The following is a 16,986-nucleotide window of genomic DNA, read 5'->3' as shown; positions in this document are numbered from 1 at the left end:
TCTATATTATTTTGAAACATTGGTGTTTTTTTTGTCCCCATCGACACAGTTTAGATAATTTAGGAGGCAGGCTTCGGTCATGCCTGCCAAAGCCAACCCTGAGTGAGAGAGACGCAACGTCCCAGCAGAAAGACAGATGATAAAAATTCTTTCCACACGCTCGAGAATCAAACTCAGGTCTTCTGCGTGTGACTACAAAGCGCGTAAACGATAATAAACCACGGCCTGTAGTTTAGTTTTAGTAAGTTTTACGGCACTTGCAACAGAATAAGGTCATATAAGCATCGAAGATTAGAGGTGTTATACAAGAGAGAGTAACAAACACAGAAAAGGAGGAGGAGGGATAAGGACGATAGAGGTTGGATAGGAAAGAAAGAGCAAACCACACCAGAGCATCCGCCAACCACCCAGGACTCAGATTTAAATACAACAGGAACCCCCCCCACAAAAAACCCCCCCCACAAAAAAACAAACAAACAAACAACAACAACAACACAACAACAAAACCAAATAAAATAAAATAAAGATTTTTAAAAAACAAAAAACACCCCTACACTACCACCCCCCCCCCCCCCCCCACCACCACCACCACCACCAACAACAGCAACAACAAAAAGAAACAACAAACAAATCAGTTGTAGGGACCAGGAAGCCAGCTGTATTTGTCCACACTTTGTTTTCTTCGTTCCTCCCCTCCTGGCGGCTGTGCCTTAAGTAAGTACGAACGTAACACTTGACAGTCGGAAGGATGATCAAGAGACGAAGTTATTGTTGTTGATGTTGTTGTTGTGGGTGCGGCGACCCGTACTGTCAGACTGTACACTATACAATTATAATAATTATATGGTCGCTTTTAAGCACAAGGGGTCTATCCCGAAAAATGGTGTTTTGAGAAAATCGAAGGTAACGTTTTTGCCCCTTGATCAGTTTCTTTAAAAGACAAGGAGAGTTTTCTCTATAACCAAACAAATATACATACCAATGAAACCAAACTTCTCCTCTAGACATTTTTTTGTGTAGGTCAAGATTTCTGGAAACCCCCGAAATCTGGGTTAGCCCGCTTGTCCTTAAAAGAGACCATATAATAATATACAAACAAAACAAAATACACAGTGCAGGCCTCACTCACCAAGGGCAATGTTTAGAAACAGTGCTGTCGTGCCAAGACAGACAGACGTATCTGCAAAATTTTAATAACTTTTACATCTTCGTTTAAATGGACGCCTTTACCCATTCTGCATCTTGTGTCAAAGGCAGGAAGACGTATCTGCACTACAAATAGGATATTTCATTATGACAAACAGACGTAACTGAAGGGCCATGCCCATATTTCCAATGGCAGTGCGACGTAACTCAAAATCATAAAATCATAAAAAGTGCAGATACGTCGCTCTGCCCTGGAACAGCAGAGTGGTGGTCTGTTGTACCAGGGCGGAAAGGGGAGAGGAGGGATGACAAAATACTTCATATAACAAGTCGTGTATTTTTTTTGCTGTGGAAGGAAAGTTCAAAACGAAACAAACCATATGGCAAAGTATATTTAAAAACAAAAACGAATTAAAATATGAAGACAGTACAGTACAATCATTAGTCATTGTCATAGACAGCTTTTGTAAAATTGTGACCAGGGTAGGACTGGCTTGAAACACAATGGAAGCAATATATAAATACACAAACGTAATTTTATCCGTCACAAGTTACTTCTCAGTCCAGTTGATACAAACTCACGCCACACTTCACACAAACATTCATGCTCACAAAAAAGCAGCCCACTGAATGCAACATATACATTTAAAAAAATATTTTTTTAAAAATATATAATATTAATAATAATAATAATAATAATAATAATATAATAACAATAATAACAATAAAAACACAATGCTTGCTGAAGATGAAATGACTGAACAGTACCGGAACTGTGTATAGCCTTCTGCCAACCATCCACGAGACAACAAAAGGTAGCTTTCGCATTGTAGAAGATTTACGCCCCCATCGACAGAATTTATGTCGTACAAGCAGGCCAGCTGCATGTTTACTCAGTTTTAGTAGAGGTTTTACGGGAGCATGCAACTGCATAAGGTATCATACTATGAGCGCCAGAAGATTAGAGGTGTTACAAGAGAGTAACAACTACAATCACGCTCAACAAAAACCAGTTACGGACTTATGTAATAGCTGTTACTGTTGTTACTGAGTTCTTACATGTATATCATATATCAAGATATGTGGGGAGAGATTTCTGATTTATTTAAGATTTTTAAAAAAGTCTTTTATCTTTAAAACATTGTAACTTTTTAAAAGTCTTTTTTTCTTTAAAACATTGTAACTTTTTAAAAGTCTTTTTTTCTTTAAAACATTGTATACTAATGATTGAAGCTTAAGTTAAAAGGTAAGTTTTCACAACTGTGCATATCTCCATACTTTCTTAAATAAAGTTTGCATGACAACTCGACCGTATCAGTTTTCGCCAGGTACATGTCAGGAAAAATCATGGTACTGAAAAGAAGCAGAATGGCTAGACAACCAACCATTTTTCATCCCTCTCAATAATGTAGTAGTATTAGTAGAGGTTTTACGGCGCTCGCAACTGCATACGGTCATCAACAATAATGGGCACGAAAATAAACACCAACCACAGAAAAACATAAGTAGCAACAACAACAGCAACAACAACAACAACAGCAACAACAATCACAATGACAACAACAGCCGCGAGCAAAACAGTAGACTAAAGATAAATCAGTTCATTGCACACACACCCACACACAAATCAGTTCATTGCACACACACACCCACACACAGTCAAGGCAATAAGGCAGTGACGTTAAAGGCAGAAGAACATCACATGATATATCACACATATATCCACACACTTATATATCCACACACTGGTATATCCACACACTGATATATCCACACATTGATATATCCACACATTGATATATCCACACACTGATATATCCACACATTGATATATCCAGTATATCCACACAATGATATATCCAGACATTGGTATATCCACACACTGGTATATCCACACATTGGTATATCCACACATTGATATATCCAGACATTGATATATCCAGACATTGATATATCCAAACACTGACATATCCACACATTGATATATCCACATTGATATATCCAAACACTGATATATCCACACATTGACACCTCTTTCAAACGAGCATAACTTTTATCAAAGGAATATCTCCTGTGAATGCTAAAAAAAGAAAATTTGAACTATTGCCGAGTTATAGTTAATTTTCTGAGCAACATCGAAGCTGAAAGTAGCCACGACACTCCAGGAAAAGGTTAATAAAAAAATAAACAGTTGGCTAAAACACATAAAAAACACAACAAACAAAATGAGCGTGAGCTGTTTTGCAAAAAAAACCCAGCAGGAATTATAGACATTAATAACGGAATAAAGACAATGGCAGTCGATAAATGAGACATAAATAAAGAGAAACATCTAAAAAAAAGAAGTTTAATAAAGCATAAAGTAATACAAACTGGGTCAACAAAGTAAAGGAAGGTCTTAATAAGGTCATTTTAATTATAATTGTTAACTTTTTACACCCCATTCAGTACAATTTATTCTCGTGTGGGCCTGTTGAGCCACAGCAAGCGCTGCTCTCGAGAAATCTCCTGCGGGGCTGATCAATAGTCTCCTGAGACTAAAGGAACCCATTCAGCACAATTTACAACATCTAGGAGGCTGGCTGCTTTGAACAAGCCTGTCACTCAGGGGAAATCCCGGCTGAGACAGATGAAATATCTCAACAGACAGACTGGAAAACTTATTTCTCCTCACTTGTTTAGTTTTAGTTTTAGTAAGAGTTTTACGGCACTTGCAACACAATAAGGTCATATACGCGCCGAGGAAAAGGTTATGTGTTACAAAAGAGTAACATACATAAAAAAGAATGAGGGGAGATAAGGACGACAAATGTTTGATAGGAAAGAAGAAGGGGAGATAAGGACGACAGATGTTTGATAGGAAAGAAGAAGCAAACCACACCAGAGCACCCACTAACCACCCACCTCCTCATTTGGGAATTGAACTCAAGTATTTTAGGTGCAATGGCAAAGCACTTCCTCACTACACCCCACATATGTTAATGTTTTAAGGTTAATTTAAAATCTCATGGAAAATATTCAAGTTGAAGTTTGATCTTCAAATACTTTTCAAATTTAAAAAAATGGGCTTTTTTAAAAGTATATTTTAAAAGTATAAAATACCAAGTACACTGAAACTTTCAAATTGTTTTTCACAGTTGTACATCTTCATACTTGCTCTAATACCAAATTTGCTGCTACTCAAAAGCAGCTCATATTAGAGTTATTGGAAGAGCATAATATTTATAAATGGCTTGCCCTGCCAGAGACCACAGCTGGTCTCAATATTTCCCACTGCAGACATTAAGGTGGTTCTCACAGGCATACAAAAACACAGTGACAGAGGGAGAGAGAGAGAAAAACAGGATTACTATAGGAGCTGTGCGCTGCATATGTTCTTTGTATTATTGTACAGCGCATTGAGCACTTCTTTGTGGAAATGCGCTATATAAATACAATTTATTATTATTTATTATTATTAATGAGCAATTACTTCCAAGTGTGAATTGGGCAGAGGGGTTAGGGGGAGGCAGGAGAGTCCTATTGAAGAGTACCACAGGTCAAAATTCAAAACTGCTCTTGCTGAAGTCAGTCAAAAGACGGTGACGGGTCAGTTCCAACTTCTGGCCCCTGACTCATCTGCTGCACAGACGCAGACCCCTTTAGTTAGACATGTGACTATCTCACTCTATAAACAAGCAGTTAGTCAGTAATCTATACAGTAATACATTATTAAGTGTAACTTTTCATTAACTCTTAGTCTTACAGAAGACTATTCCTTCTTTGTACTCAACCAATTTTGTATTCAAAGATTTTGGCACCACAAACTTCCCTATAACTTCGATGATACTATTTGACACGTGTGCACAAAATAAACATGAAATTAAGCAGAAATGAAAGATCCATGAAAATAAAAACATAGTTTGATTATAGTTATGATGGACCGGCTGGAATTTGGCAGACTTTTGATAGGACAGTAAACAATTGAGAGATGCTGTGAGCCAGTTGAACTGGCACGCCGTAGCCTAAGAGTTAATGGTTTTTCTTCAAATACCACATACTTCTTTTCTAAAAAGTAAGCAAAACAACAGTTGAAGTAAAATAACGTTGAAGTAAACAATGTTCTTATCTTCTTCAATTAACAAAAAAAACCACAACCCCCCCCCCCAGCATCCCGTTATTTGTCATTTTTGTCCCACAAAACAGCAGATAGTCACGTGTATTTCTCAGCGACAAAAACTGCACACATACCGGGCCGACATTCATCCGACAGCTGGAAGCATGCAGGAGGAGATAATCATGATAGATCAATACTGTAGTGTAAAGTAAATGAGCGGAAAGGTGGAGCAAAAAAAAACGCAACCCAATGAGCAACTGAGCAGTTCAAGGAATAAATGGAAACAGAGAAGAAAAAATCAAACAATATCACCAATAACAAACAATGTGAGGCAGCGCGGTGGAATCAGGCTCTCGTCAATTTTTGGGCATGTAGAGTCATTGGTATCATCTTAAAGCTTGTTCAATTGTCCTTATTTGGATGAAAAAAATATCCATTTATCTTAAATACAAGTCGAGATATTAGCGAAAGAAGGAGGTGGGGGTCACCTGTTTTCAGAGGTAAAATTAGTGAGAAAAGAGCCGCCAAAGATTAGTTATTTCCTTAGCTTAAGAGTCTGTGGTGAGTGAAAATTTACCTTTTTTGTGCCTTTAATCAACGTTTTTCAGAAAAATCCACACAGAAATGAGTTCTTTAACGGGCATGAAAGGTGTTGGGCCAAAAAACATAAATTTGATAAAAATTCACAAACTTGCGGAAAAATGCGTGTTTCTTCACTTTGATTATTTTGACGAGAGCCTGATTCCACCACGCTGCCTCACAAAATGCTGACCACTTGTGGACAAAAGTCTCACTTGAAAAGTACAGCTGATAAACAAATACTTTTGGGCTTGTTTTTTTCAGTCGTAGGGTACGTAAATTTTCAGTCGTAGGGTACGTAAAGTTTCAGTCGTAGGGTACGTAAAGTTTCAGTCGTAGGGTACGTAAAGTTTCAGTCGTAGGGTACGTAAAGTTTCAGTCGTAGGGTACGTAAAGTTTCAGTCGTAGGGTACGTAAAGTTTCAGTCGTAGGGTACGTAAAGTTTCAGTCGTAAGGTACGTAAAGTTTCAGTCGTAGGGTACGTAAAGTTTCAGTCGTAGGGTACGTAAAGTTTCAGTCGTAGGGTACGTAAAGTTTCAGTCGTGGGGTACGTAAAGTTTCAGTCGTAGGGTACGTAAAGTTTCAGTTGTAGGGTACGTAAAGTTTCAGTCGTAGGGTACGTAAAGTTTCAGTCGTAGGGTACGTAAAGTTTCAGTCGTGGGGTACGTAAAGGGTCTTGTTGATCTAACTGAAGCTACAAGCATACTCGGACGACTGTTTATGGTAACGAGGGACATTTTTTTCTACAGTTACACTACTGTTATTTAAACAGTTATCTTAAAAGGGAGATATCAATCAGAAGCAAATAAAAGTTGCTAAGGCCCAACGCTACAACATCCAACCAGGCACTTTAGGAAAAGGCCCCACACTCCAAACCATTTATGAACCAAGAGAATATTTGTTCTCTGAAAAAAAACACTTCTGGCTCTCCTTACATAATTTTGTTTCACTCTGAACCCTTTTGATTGTTAAAAGTTATTAACAGATTGACAGATCAATTGTAAATGATTTTTACATCCTTGTCAAAAACAAATTACGTCATTTACTAGCGGATCGCTTTGATCTACCTTGATTGATTGTAAAAAGTGATTGATTGTAAAAGATTCCTATGCCTTTATCAAGACAATTTAGATTATCTAAGACGCGGGCTGCTTTGGTCCACTTTGTCAGGTCCAACCCGGGCTGATTGGGGTACAGCAGGATAGGGAAAAACCTATTAACCCTTCCAGCTACAACCATTTTTGTGCGCTCCCTGACCCCAGTCCCAGCCAATACAGCAGTATTTCAGAAAAAGAGGCATGCGTTCTAAAAAGTGATGTAGTATCTTTGTAATGAGGTTTTGATAATAACAGATAAGTCTTTAAAAGTAAATGAACAAATATTAAGAAAATTAACGTTTAATTAGGTTTGCAAATTTTGAAAAATGCGCAAATTCAGTAACCCCCTAAACGGAGAATATACGCTTTTGGGACGGTGGGAGGCACAAGCGCTGCTGAAAATATACGTGCGTGGGGCTGGAAGGGTTAACAAAACTCCCTGCACTGGAAACAAACACATCTTCTGCATGTGACGGTGAAGGGCCTGACCACTACGCCACAGACGCTGATTATTAAAGCTTTGAGGTCAATTTGTTTAACGTGACCATCAAATTGTCGCTTTTAAGCACAAGGGGGCTATCCCGAAAAATGCTGTTTAGAGAAACCGAAGGTAAATTTTTGGACCCTTGTTCAGTTTCTTTAAAAGACAAGGAGAGTTTTCTCTATAACCAAACAAATATACACACCGATGAAACCAAACTTCTCCTATAGGAAGGGCAATGCCCACTTTTGGTGTAGGTCAAGACTTCTGGAAACCCCTGAAATCTGGGTTAGCCTACTTGTGCTTAAAAGTGACCAAATAAAGATCAAAGTAAAAAATCTGAAACGACTGCACTCCACTAAACAACAGTAATAGGAGCAGTAGAACGGTGGCAAAGATAGAAAAGACTTTTATACACCTCACGCTACTTACGTATACATATGTACAGACGGGAAAGAATATTTTTACAACGGCTACTACTCGTAAAGCTTTAGCATGATATGTTAAAAGTCAGCAACAAAGAATTTCTCAATTTATAACAGGTCGTGCCCAATGACAAATCTTCTACTGAGGCGGGAAATATGACTTAGCTCTTTAACCATGTCTGGACGGTGGCAGCGTCAGGAAGTCGAGGTCCGAAACCATGGCTGGACGGTACCACCGTCCGACGCGAAGTTATTATTGTATTATGGTACGAGCCGAATATAAAAATGTACAAACTAACAAGACTTTAGTTTGAACCGGAAGTCAAAGATAAATGAATTCTGCATCAAGGTAATGCTTTATTGATCAGTTTGACACGAAACAAGTGGTTTTAAAAACCTAATATGTCGGGTCGCATTTCCATAAACACGAGAGAATTACACGGAATTGTGATTTTAAATTGCATGGTCAAAGAGTTAAAATGCTGTCCAATGAAAGGTGTGCACATTGCATGTAAGCTACAGTGAAGGTTAAAAAAAACAACCCCATAACAGCCAAACAAACAAATTAAATTTTGCCTCTACAAGTAATGCATTTTGATATAAATTATAATATAATCTTCATGAAAGCACTATAGATTAAGAATAGATTTAGGAGAACTGAGCACATGTAGTGTAGCAAAAATGAAGCTCTACTGATTTTTCCTCTACACCTAATACATTTCGATATATAATCTTCATGAAAGCACTATAGATTAAGAATAGATTTAGGAGAACTGAGCACATGTAGCAAAAATAAAGCTAGATACTGATATAATTATTTCACATGGTGCTGCAGAGACATCATCATGGCTCAAATTTTCGACTCTCTTTTCCTTGACAAAGAAACAAAAATACCGTTTTCCAAGTGGTTAGTTAAGCCTAATCATTCTAACCAAATACATAAGTGAATGAATCGTAGTTTTGAGCAATTTGAACAAGTTTATGAAACAGTTGTACTCGTCTATCATTAAAAAATTCTGGTGTTTGAGAAATGTACCCTCTGTATTTCCCTCAACAAGCAGGTGCTCGGAGGAAGCTAATATATATATATAGGACGGTTCTATTACTAATGTATTGTTCTGTTATTTCTGCCTGTTATCTTGGCTTTCTATAGGTACTCAAGGGCCATTTTTGAATCATGAGCTTATTTCAGATGAAAAATCTGCTCAGTGGCGACGAGGCTCTTACAGATAGGTGTGTGTTGCTGTTTAGAATATGTATCTATATATATAACTCCAAAGGTCTTGTTATTAAATTCCTGCATGTGGTTGAATGATGCATCTGATGTGAACGTACATTTTGTCAGCTTTACTTCTCTTTTCATATGGTATTGAATTTTAATAAGAGTAATATAAAATTAAAATTTTTAATGTATTCCAGGAAGGGTTTTTACGGTCCTGTACAGCCAAGAAAAATGTCCCTCTGGGATAATAAAGTATCATCTTATCTTATCTTATCTTATAAACAAAAACGTCCTCTCCTTTTCCTACTTCATTTTTTCCAAAAGGTTCAGACTTTGGGTAAACAGTTTTCTTCCCTCCTGTGCCCTGCAGAACACAGTGGAAGACAAACTCAAAGGACCACATATGTGGCACGACGCGGCCGAATCAGGCTCTCGTCAATTTTTGGGAATGCGGAGTTGATGGTATCATCTTAAGGCCTGTCCAATTTTCTCATTTTGGGTGAAAATAAAATCCATCTATGTCGAATAGTAGAAGTCGAGATATGGGTGATTGAAGGAGGAGGGGTCATCTGGTTTCAGAGGTAAAATTAGCGAGAAACTGGCCGCCAAAGTTGAGTTATTTCTTTAGCTTGAGAGTCATCGGAAACTGAAAATTTACATTTCTTCTGCCTTTAAATAACGTTTTTCAGTAAAATCCACACAGAAATGTGCTCTGTAATGGGGCCTGAAAGGTGTTGAACCAAAAAACAAAAATTCAATAAAAATTCCCAAACCCGCGGGAAAATGCCAATTTCTCGACTTTCATTATTTTGACGAGCGTCCGAGTTCACCACGCCGCCTCACATATGTGCTTGACCAACACGCTACTGTCCCTACAACACAGTTGTGAAAATGACATGTAGATGACAAAGCATTTTACACAACCAAATTATAATTCTAAGCAGTTAAGAAACCTGAACCTTTTTTTTTTTTAACTTCCCTTTCGGCCTTTTAGAATTCAGCACGAAAACTACGAGCACATCGCGTAGTTTCCTGAAACTGCACACTAATTACATTTACATGCTCAGACAATTCGGGGCAGCTCTAGCTCTGAGAAAAAAAACAACTGTCTGAGTCAAAAGGTATGGGAAACAAAAGAGATGGAATCAACCCCTACCATATCCAAAGCAGCACTACTTTGGCCTTGAAGCAAACTTGAAAAAAGATTAATAATAATATGCCGAAATATCGTTAAAAAGTCACCCCTCCTCAGGTTCGACACACTGATTTCTCTTGAAAGACTAATTAAAAGAAAAATTTTTGTACGAATAAATCAAGCTTTTTGATACATCCTTAGTAACCACAGGAAGTGTAAGTAATGTCCCAGAATGTAATGAACAACTATCACAGAAGGATCAAATCTCGTATACTGAGACTTTTTGGATGTCATGTTCTATCACCGTTGTTTTGTGGTTTCGTTAATTAAAAAATCAGGCTATCCGACACTATAATCCAATATTTTAGTCATAATATCATCAGATACAACTAATGAATGTTTTTCTATCTTTTGCTCTGAAACTGTTCTTTTAAACACTTTGCCATCATATTTTGGGGAAAATCCAAAGAAACTGGCTGGTAAACATCGACAATCAGCGAGATGAGACGCCAAAATGTTAAGTATCATAGCAACATTACGTGTCGAAACACCCATTTCGAACTCACTGCATCTAAAAGCAAGTTTTCTTAATAGTATTCGGTTATTTATTTTCCTTATACTTCAATAGTGTTAATATAGTGTAAAGCGCATAGAGCCTGCTGTTGAGCGGTGATATGCGCTATACAAATGCTATCTATTAATATTATTAGTGTTTAAAAAATTCAAATATAGCCTCACACGAGCCTACCTTGTTGCTAACGGATTTGGATTTACACAAAATGTACTGGAATTTCTTAAATAAGAAATATTGGGTTCCCTTCTATTCATGACACCCTGAATACACAAATAAGCCTTTCTGAAGATATTGCAATGGACACCTTAATACGGTCAGCCGGGAATGTGAACATTAACAGGGTCTATCTACGAAGGTGCTGGAGTATTAAAGAAAAAAAGGTTTTCTTTTTCATAGAGAAAAAATAGGAAGCAAAACAAGGATTCCTGAGAAATGAAGTGGGAATTCATGGCATAACTTACATTACAAACTGCCAAAAAAGTAAGCAAAGAAAGCCCCAAAAAAACTTTGCTATTTATAATGAAGTAAAACTATCACTAAAAAGCCATTCTATTATGCCACTAAATATAGAGTAGTATCCTTTCATGTGTGAGTGCAGTTAAGATATTTTACTATTTTGAATTTGGTAAAAGTTTTCACCCATGTAGATTCAGGACTGGCCATGAGAATAAATATGATTTCAACCAGGTAAGGATCTTGAATTTCTTCTGAGAATTGATAAAAAAATGTAACCAACTGCACCTATTTTACCCACTTATATATATATACAATGAAGATGCTAAACTGCTTAATACTTTTGCAAAAATCCACAATTAAAAATATTATTGGAAACACTTGACTTCAAACAATTTTTACCTACAAACAGAAAGATACAAAAAGAAACAAAAAAACAACAACCCACAAACACAAAAGTTTTGTAAAAATGGAATGGAGTTAACTTCAACTAATATAACTACATAATATTTCATCAACAGAGACACAGCTGAGAAACATTGGCTACAAGGCTCACTCACACCACACACAAAAAAAAAAAGAAACAGTGAACACTTTAGAGAGTTGTAAAAATCTCATTATCCGAGAACTTAACGAGGAATAAAAGAGACAAGTGAGCGTGCTGAAAAACTGTCCAAAGTTAGTGCTTGGCCTTGGAATATCCCCAGTTGTACTGTACAAGTACAAGAGAAACCTTCAACACAAAGAGAATTCTCAAAAGGCATAATAAAGCTGATTCTATATACTATAACGACTTTTTAAAAATGTACAGTGTGTACAAGCCAAGATATTTGAAGTACACCTCACAAAGTACCCCCATTTCATGTGGGTTTGAGGCTATATTGTTAGTGCATTACAGGACATTACTGTATTAAACTTTATGGATATCTTGATAAGTACATGTATACCGATAACAACTTGAGTCATGTGTCCTGCCACAAAAACTTTGTTACAGTAATTTGATGCACTCATACAAAGCATACCACCCCAGCTTTGTTAGGTGAAACAGAACGTGAATTCTTAAAAATCATGTAAAATCATTTCATGTAATCAATACAGAAATCAGTAAAATAACATTTGGTACGGTACTTAGTGACCTTTGAACATCCAAACATTGACAGATGTCGATCAAATATAATGGGGTGCTGCACCTGTACACTAATTCTAGTAATACTGCAACCTGCGATCTCAGGGGCTATGACTAATCTTACACGTAAAGGTTCTTCAAATAAACAATTCTGTCCAGCAAGCTATTAAAACAAGACACAAGTTGCATTTTGAAAATGTTCACCACGTAATGCCACAACTGGAAGCAAGTGGATGTTGTAGCAAGATTTGTTTTACGATGGTATTTTTCAGCAACTTGGGGCTGGCTTCGGAGGGTGCCAGGCCAGACTCGTTAGTTCAAGAACTTGAAGTCACGTTGGGAAGACAGAACACAATCCCATGCAACCCTGAGCATTACTTGAATTACTTGAATCTAGAACTGGGGTCTTAGGAAGACGGGATGCTCCATGCTTCCTCAGCATATTGTCTGTCAGTACTTATTCTCTTTTCTTCTGATGCAAGATGACAATTCAGGTAAGTGGCTTGGCATTAAGTCGACGTGAAGCATATCTATGACTAATTTTCACAGAAATTCCCCTTCACAGAGCAGACACAATTATGAAATTCCTGCACGTGCAGGAGGCAGCTGATGGAGACTGCCCCCAGGCCAGACCAACACACAGAAAGGAGAAGCACAGTGGTGAACGAGTGCCGCTGTGAACATTTTGTCAAGCAGTGTACTTTCTGTACATTGAAATCCCAAAATAATTGTATTCAAAGCCTAACAAAAATTACACCAAAAAAATATAGACAGGAGCTTTAAATACGACTATTCTGTGATTTCTCTTGTGAATCAGATTCTTGCAGCTGCTGTGGTTTATTTTTGTACAAATTATGATGTCAAAGGTCACAAATAATTGACACATTCCATACATTTGGCACACACCAACAGATCATTTGAAGAACTCACAAAACACTCTCCGTTTCCACACTCGTTGAGCTACAGCTTTCTTTGAAAGTCAATTCTTCACATTTCACTCATCGGCTTGTATTTGTACACCCATACATAACCTCATCCATCTATTACCTGTATTACCTGTCCTGGGCAACAACGTAATTGTACACCGGACAGGTCCATAAGTGCTCCCCCCCCCTCCCCCAGCACCAAAGCCTGCAAGGTATCCATACAACCTCATCCACATTTCCTTGAATTCTTCCAAATCCTGCACTCTCGAGAGTTTGTCCAATAAATCACAGTCTCAAGGGCGGAAGTGAAGAGAAATATCTGACAGGTCAGGAAGAAATGAGAAATGGGCTCCCTCAGATACGACGAGATGCGACGCGTGAGGGCAGTCTATTCACAAAACATCATCGTGCTGATCCAAGATAGTTCCTCACCACCAATAGGGAGCCAGCAGCGAGTAAATACACACCAGGGGCGTCAGTTGGTCAGAACCAATGACAGTGAAGTTTCTCGCACTCTTCCTAACAGTGTCCGACCTACGTCTGCCTTTTGTCCTTCAGAAAAAAAAATGTTGGAAAATTTGGGCAAGAGCAGACGAGACATTTCTTAGACTGTACAGTCAGTCAATGGGTAGGGTAATGACATAGAGACCTTCTGAGGAATGCCGGAAGTATGAACCTATGTACAAATCACACTGTATATGTCTACATCACTTTGGGGATCCGGTATAACGCAGAGCGAGTGTAAAGAGCAGCACATCACACTGACCTTCCGAGTGAGCGAACAATGGTATTCCCATTACAGACACGACGCTGGTGAGTATGTAGATGAGTACATACATGGGAGTGAAAGGGGAGGATGGGTGAGAGAGACAGAGGGGGGAGGATGGTAGAGAGAGAGAGAGGGGAAGGATGGGTGAGAGAGAGAGAGAGAGAGAGAGAGAGAGAGCGAGAGAGAGAGAGCGAGAGAGAGAGGGGGAGGATGGGTGAGAGAGAGAAAGGGGGAGGATGGGTGAGAGAGAGAGAGGGGGAGGAACAGAGGGAAGGAAAGAGGGAGCTAGTCTTTACACATTCACTTAATGCTGTCGGATCCCCATGAACACAAGAGCAGAATGCTGCACAGTACTCTCGGACCTATCAACAAAGCCATGGTCACATGGACCGCCCCTTCATGTCCCGGACACTGTTCAGAATGCGCATGTGGTGCTCCCCGTCGCGGATGCCCATTTTCATAATGCCAGCTGCGTTCAGTGTTGAGAGCGAGCTCATGGAATCATATCCGTTCCTCAGGAATAAAGACGTGTACTCCGCCAAGCCCAGTCCGATGAGCCATTCCTGTACGTTGGTCGGCTTTTTCAGCTCCTCATAGGGACGTATGGCGATGGAGGGGTATATCTGGGGAGAAAAGTCAAAGGTAAAAATAAGTAAGTAAGTAAATTTATTCAGTGTTAAACATGTTCACAAAAGAAGAATCTCCGCTGATTTATCTGGTAAAAACCAGGATTTGAAGAGGCTCATCATTAGAGTGAAAATTCTTTTCCCTCGCAAAAGCTGGATTTAAGGCGAATCGGGCTGATATACAGTAGGATCTCAAGATAAGAAATAAGAAAACTACTTTTTTTTGTAAAATACTCCAAACGCCATGCCCCTATACCCAATATAACAAAAAACAGCAAACCCCACCCCACTCTCCTTCCAAGGCATTCCAAATATTAAATGGGGGATAAAGAAATACCAAACAAGTGATATAAAACGGGAGTCCAGTCAGAGAGAGAAAAGGTGGGTGGATGGTGGGTGCTCTGGTGTGGTTTGCTTCTTCTTTCCTATCAAACATCTATCCTCTTTATCTCCCCTTCTTCTTTTTTATGTTTGTTACTCTCTAGTAACACCTCTAATCTTCTGGCGCTCCTATGACCTTATGCAGTTGCGAGCGCCGTAAAACCTCAACAAAAACAAAAACAAAAAGAGAGAAAAGAAGATACGTCCTTTCTTGTTAATAATAGTAATAACAATAATATATAACACTTATAATAGCGCATTTCCAAAAAAGTAGCTCAATGCGCTTTACATTGGAATACCCATTGTTCAAAAACCTTTCTTACTACTTCTTTTCTTCTCATGCAATATATATTTATGCGCACACACACCCACAAACACACACATACACACATACCTCTTGCTCTGGCATGGGAGGGGCAGTCGGAACCACTTTGGGCTTCTGAATGCCCGGCAGGTAACTGTCCTGATCCACTCTGGCCTGCCACACGAGTGGGGGAGTGCGGGGGGTTGGCGGGTCCACGTCCATCACACGCACCGCTCCGGCTTTGAACCCTGCGCCCTGAGGAGCGACGCCCTGTCTTCCTTTCTGCTTGACCCCCGCGGCGGGGGAGGGAGGAGAAGCTCCGTCGGCTTTTGTGGCCAGTTTGTGCTGCTGAGAGAGAGCCGGGGAGGAGGAGGAGGAGGAAGAGGCCGGGCCAAACACGTGGTTGCTAGGATACTTCTGGCCATGACTTCGGTTACCTCCTGAGCTTCGATCCGCTCCCCCTCCTCCGGCAAACGACACCTCTCCGCCCGTCGTGGGAGGCGACAGGGAGAAGTTCCCGGATATCTCCGGGCTTCGTGAAGACTCCTTCGACGCCAGACCCGAACCCCCGCTGGCACCCTGCGGCGTGGCCTTGACCTGCAGACTGAGCTGACCCATCAACGGAGCTTTGCCGCGCTTGTTTGGTATCGGCGGAGGCTGCTCTACCCCGTCCTCAAACTTGGGACACTCCGGCACAGGGTCCGACGGCGCTCTCTTTATCACGTTGTGGTTCACGTAGTGGGACGGGATGGTGATCTTGAGCTCGTCTTCGCCTGTCTGAGTGGCCAGATTGTTCTGGAAGGTTCCCGAGTCCCCTGAGAGGAGGAATGGGCTGGCCTGCCCCGGCTCGGCAACGGGAGGAGACAAGGACAGGAACTCCTCCGGGTCACGATACTCCGTGTCCAGGGCAATAAAATCTGGGATGACGGAAGCGACAAAGAAATTAATATAAATGTGAAATGGTACGGGTTTAACGCCCCTGTCAACACTATTAGGTTATTTAAGAGGCGGGGCCTCCGAGTTTAACATCCATCTCCGAAAGGACCGAGCCAAGTGGAAAGTTCATGTAAAGTGCCTTTCCCAAGGACACAACGTCGGACCGAGCTGAGGCTCAAACCCCCTGAACCCGCAATCTCACGATTACGAGTCCAGTAGCAAAAAAATTAATATAAAAATGATAAATAAATATTGTGATATATTCGAATAATAATAGATAGCATTCTTACCCATTTTATGAATTTTTGTTTTCATTCTTTGTTTGTTTGTTCATGTCTGAACTAAAATGGTATCAACATAACTTTAGGCTTTCTGTTTATCAATACAACTGAAAACACTAAAAAAATCACTAATATCATTTATTTTTGTAAAGCAACACTTGCTTAAAAAAACAAAACAAAATAGTTGGAACAAAACAATAACATACCACCAACACATTTTTTCATAAGAGGAATAACTTTTAAAAATTAAGTTGAGATATTATAATTAATATCCGTGAAGGCAATTTGAAAAGAGCATGTACAGTAATGTGTCCTATAGCTATTTGTTGACCCAGGCTAAAAATCACCAACATCATTTATTTTTGTAAAGCAACACTTGCTTTATAAAAAACAAAACAAAACAGTTGGATAACATACCAACGTGTCTTT

The 16,986-nt window shown here is 39.3% G+C and overlaps 1 protein-coding gene across 8 annotated transcripts in view; it reads right to left on the bottom strand.

The window, feature by feature from the left end:
- Nucleotides 1–14,238: 14,238 nt before the first annotated feature.
- Nucleotides 14,239–16,986, bottom strand: part of LOC101860885 (phosphatidylinositol 3,4,5-trisphosphate 5-phosphatase 2A) — a 104,826-nt gene continuing 102,078 nt past the window's right edge. For all 8 annotated transcript variants that reach the window (XM_005096045.3, XM_005096047.3, XM_035969145.1 and 5 more), the window contains 2 exons: nt 15,431–16,257; nt 14,239–14,652 (listed from right to left, as the gene is read on the bottom strand). In XM_005096045.3, the coding sequence (XP_005096102.1) occupies nt 14,410–14,652; nt 15,431–16,257 (1,070 nt within the window). In that variant the 3' untranslated portion in view covers nt 14,239–14,409. The remainder of the gene's footprint in view (nt 14,653–15,430; nt 16,258–16,986) is intronic.

This window comes from Aplysia californica, unplaced genomic scaffold (genome assembly GCF_000002075.1).
Source record: "Aplysia californica isolate F4 #8 unplaced genomic scaffold, AplCal3.0 scaffold00120, whole genome shotgun sequence".
In the NCBI taxonomy this organism is placed as follows: domain Eukaryota; kingdom Metazoa; phylum Mollusca; class Gastropoda; order Aplysiida; family Aplysiidae; genus Aplysia; species Aplysia californica.
The sequence above is the reverse complement of the archived record's forward strand: the minus strand, read 5'-3'. Positions and strand labels throughout refer to the sequence as shown.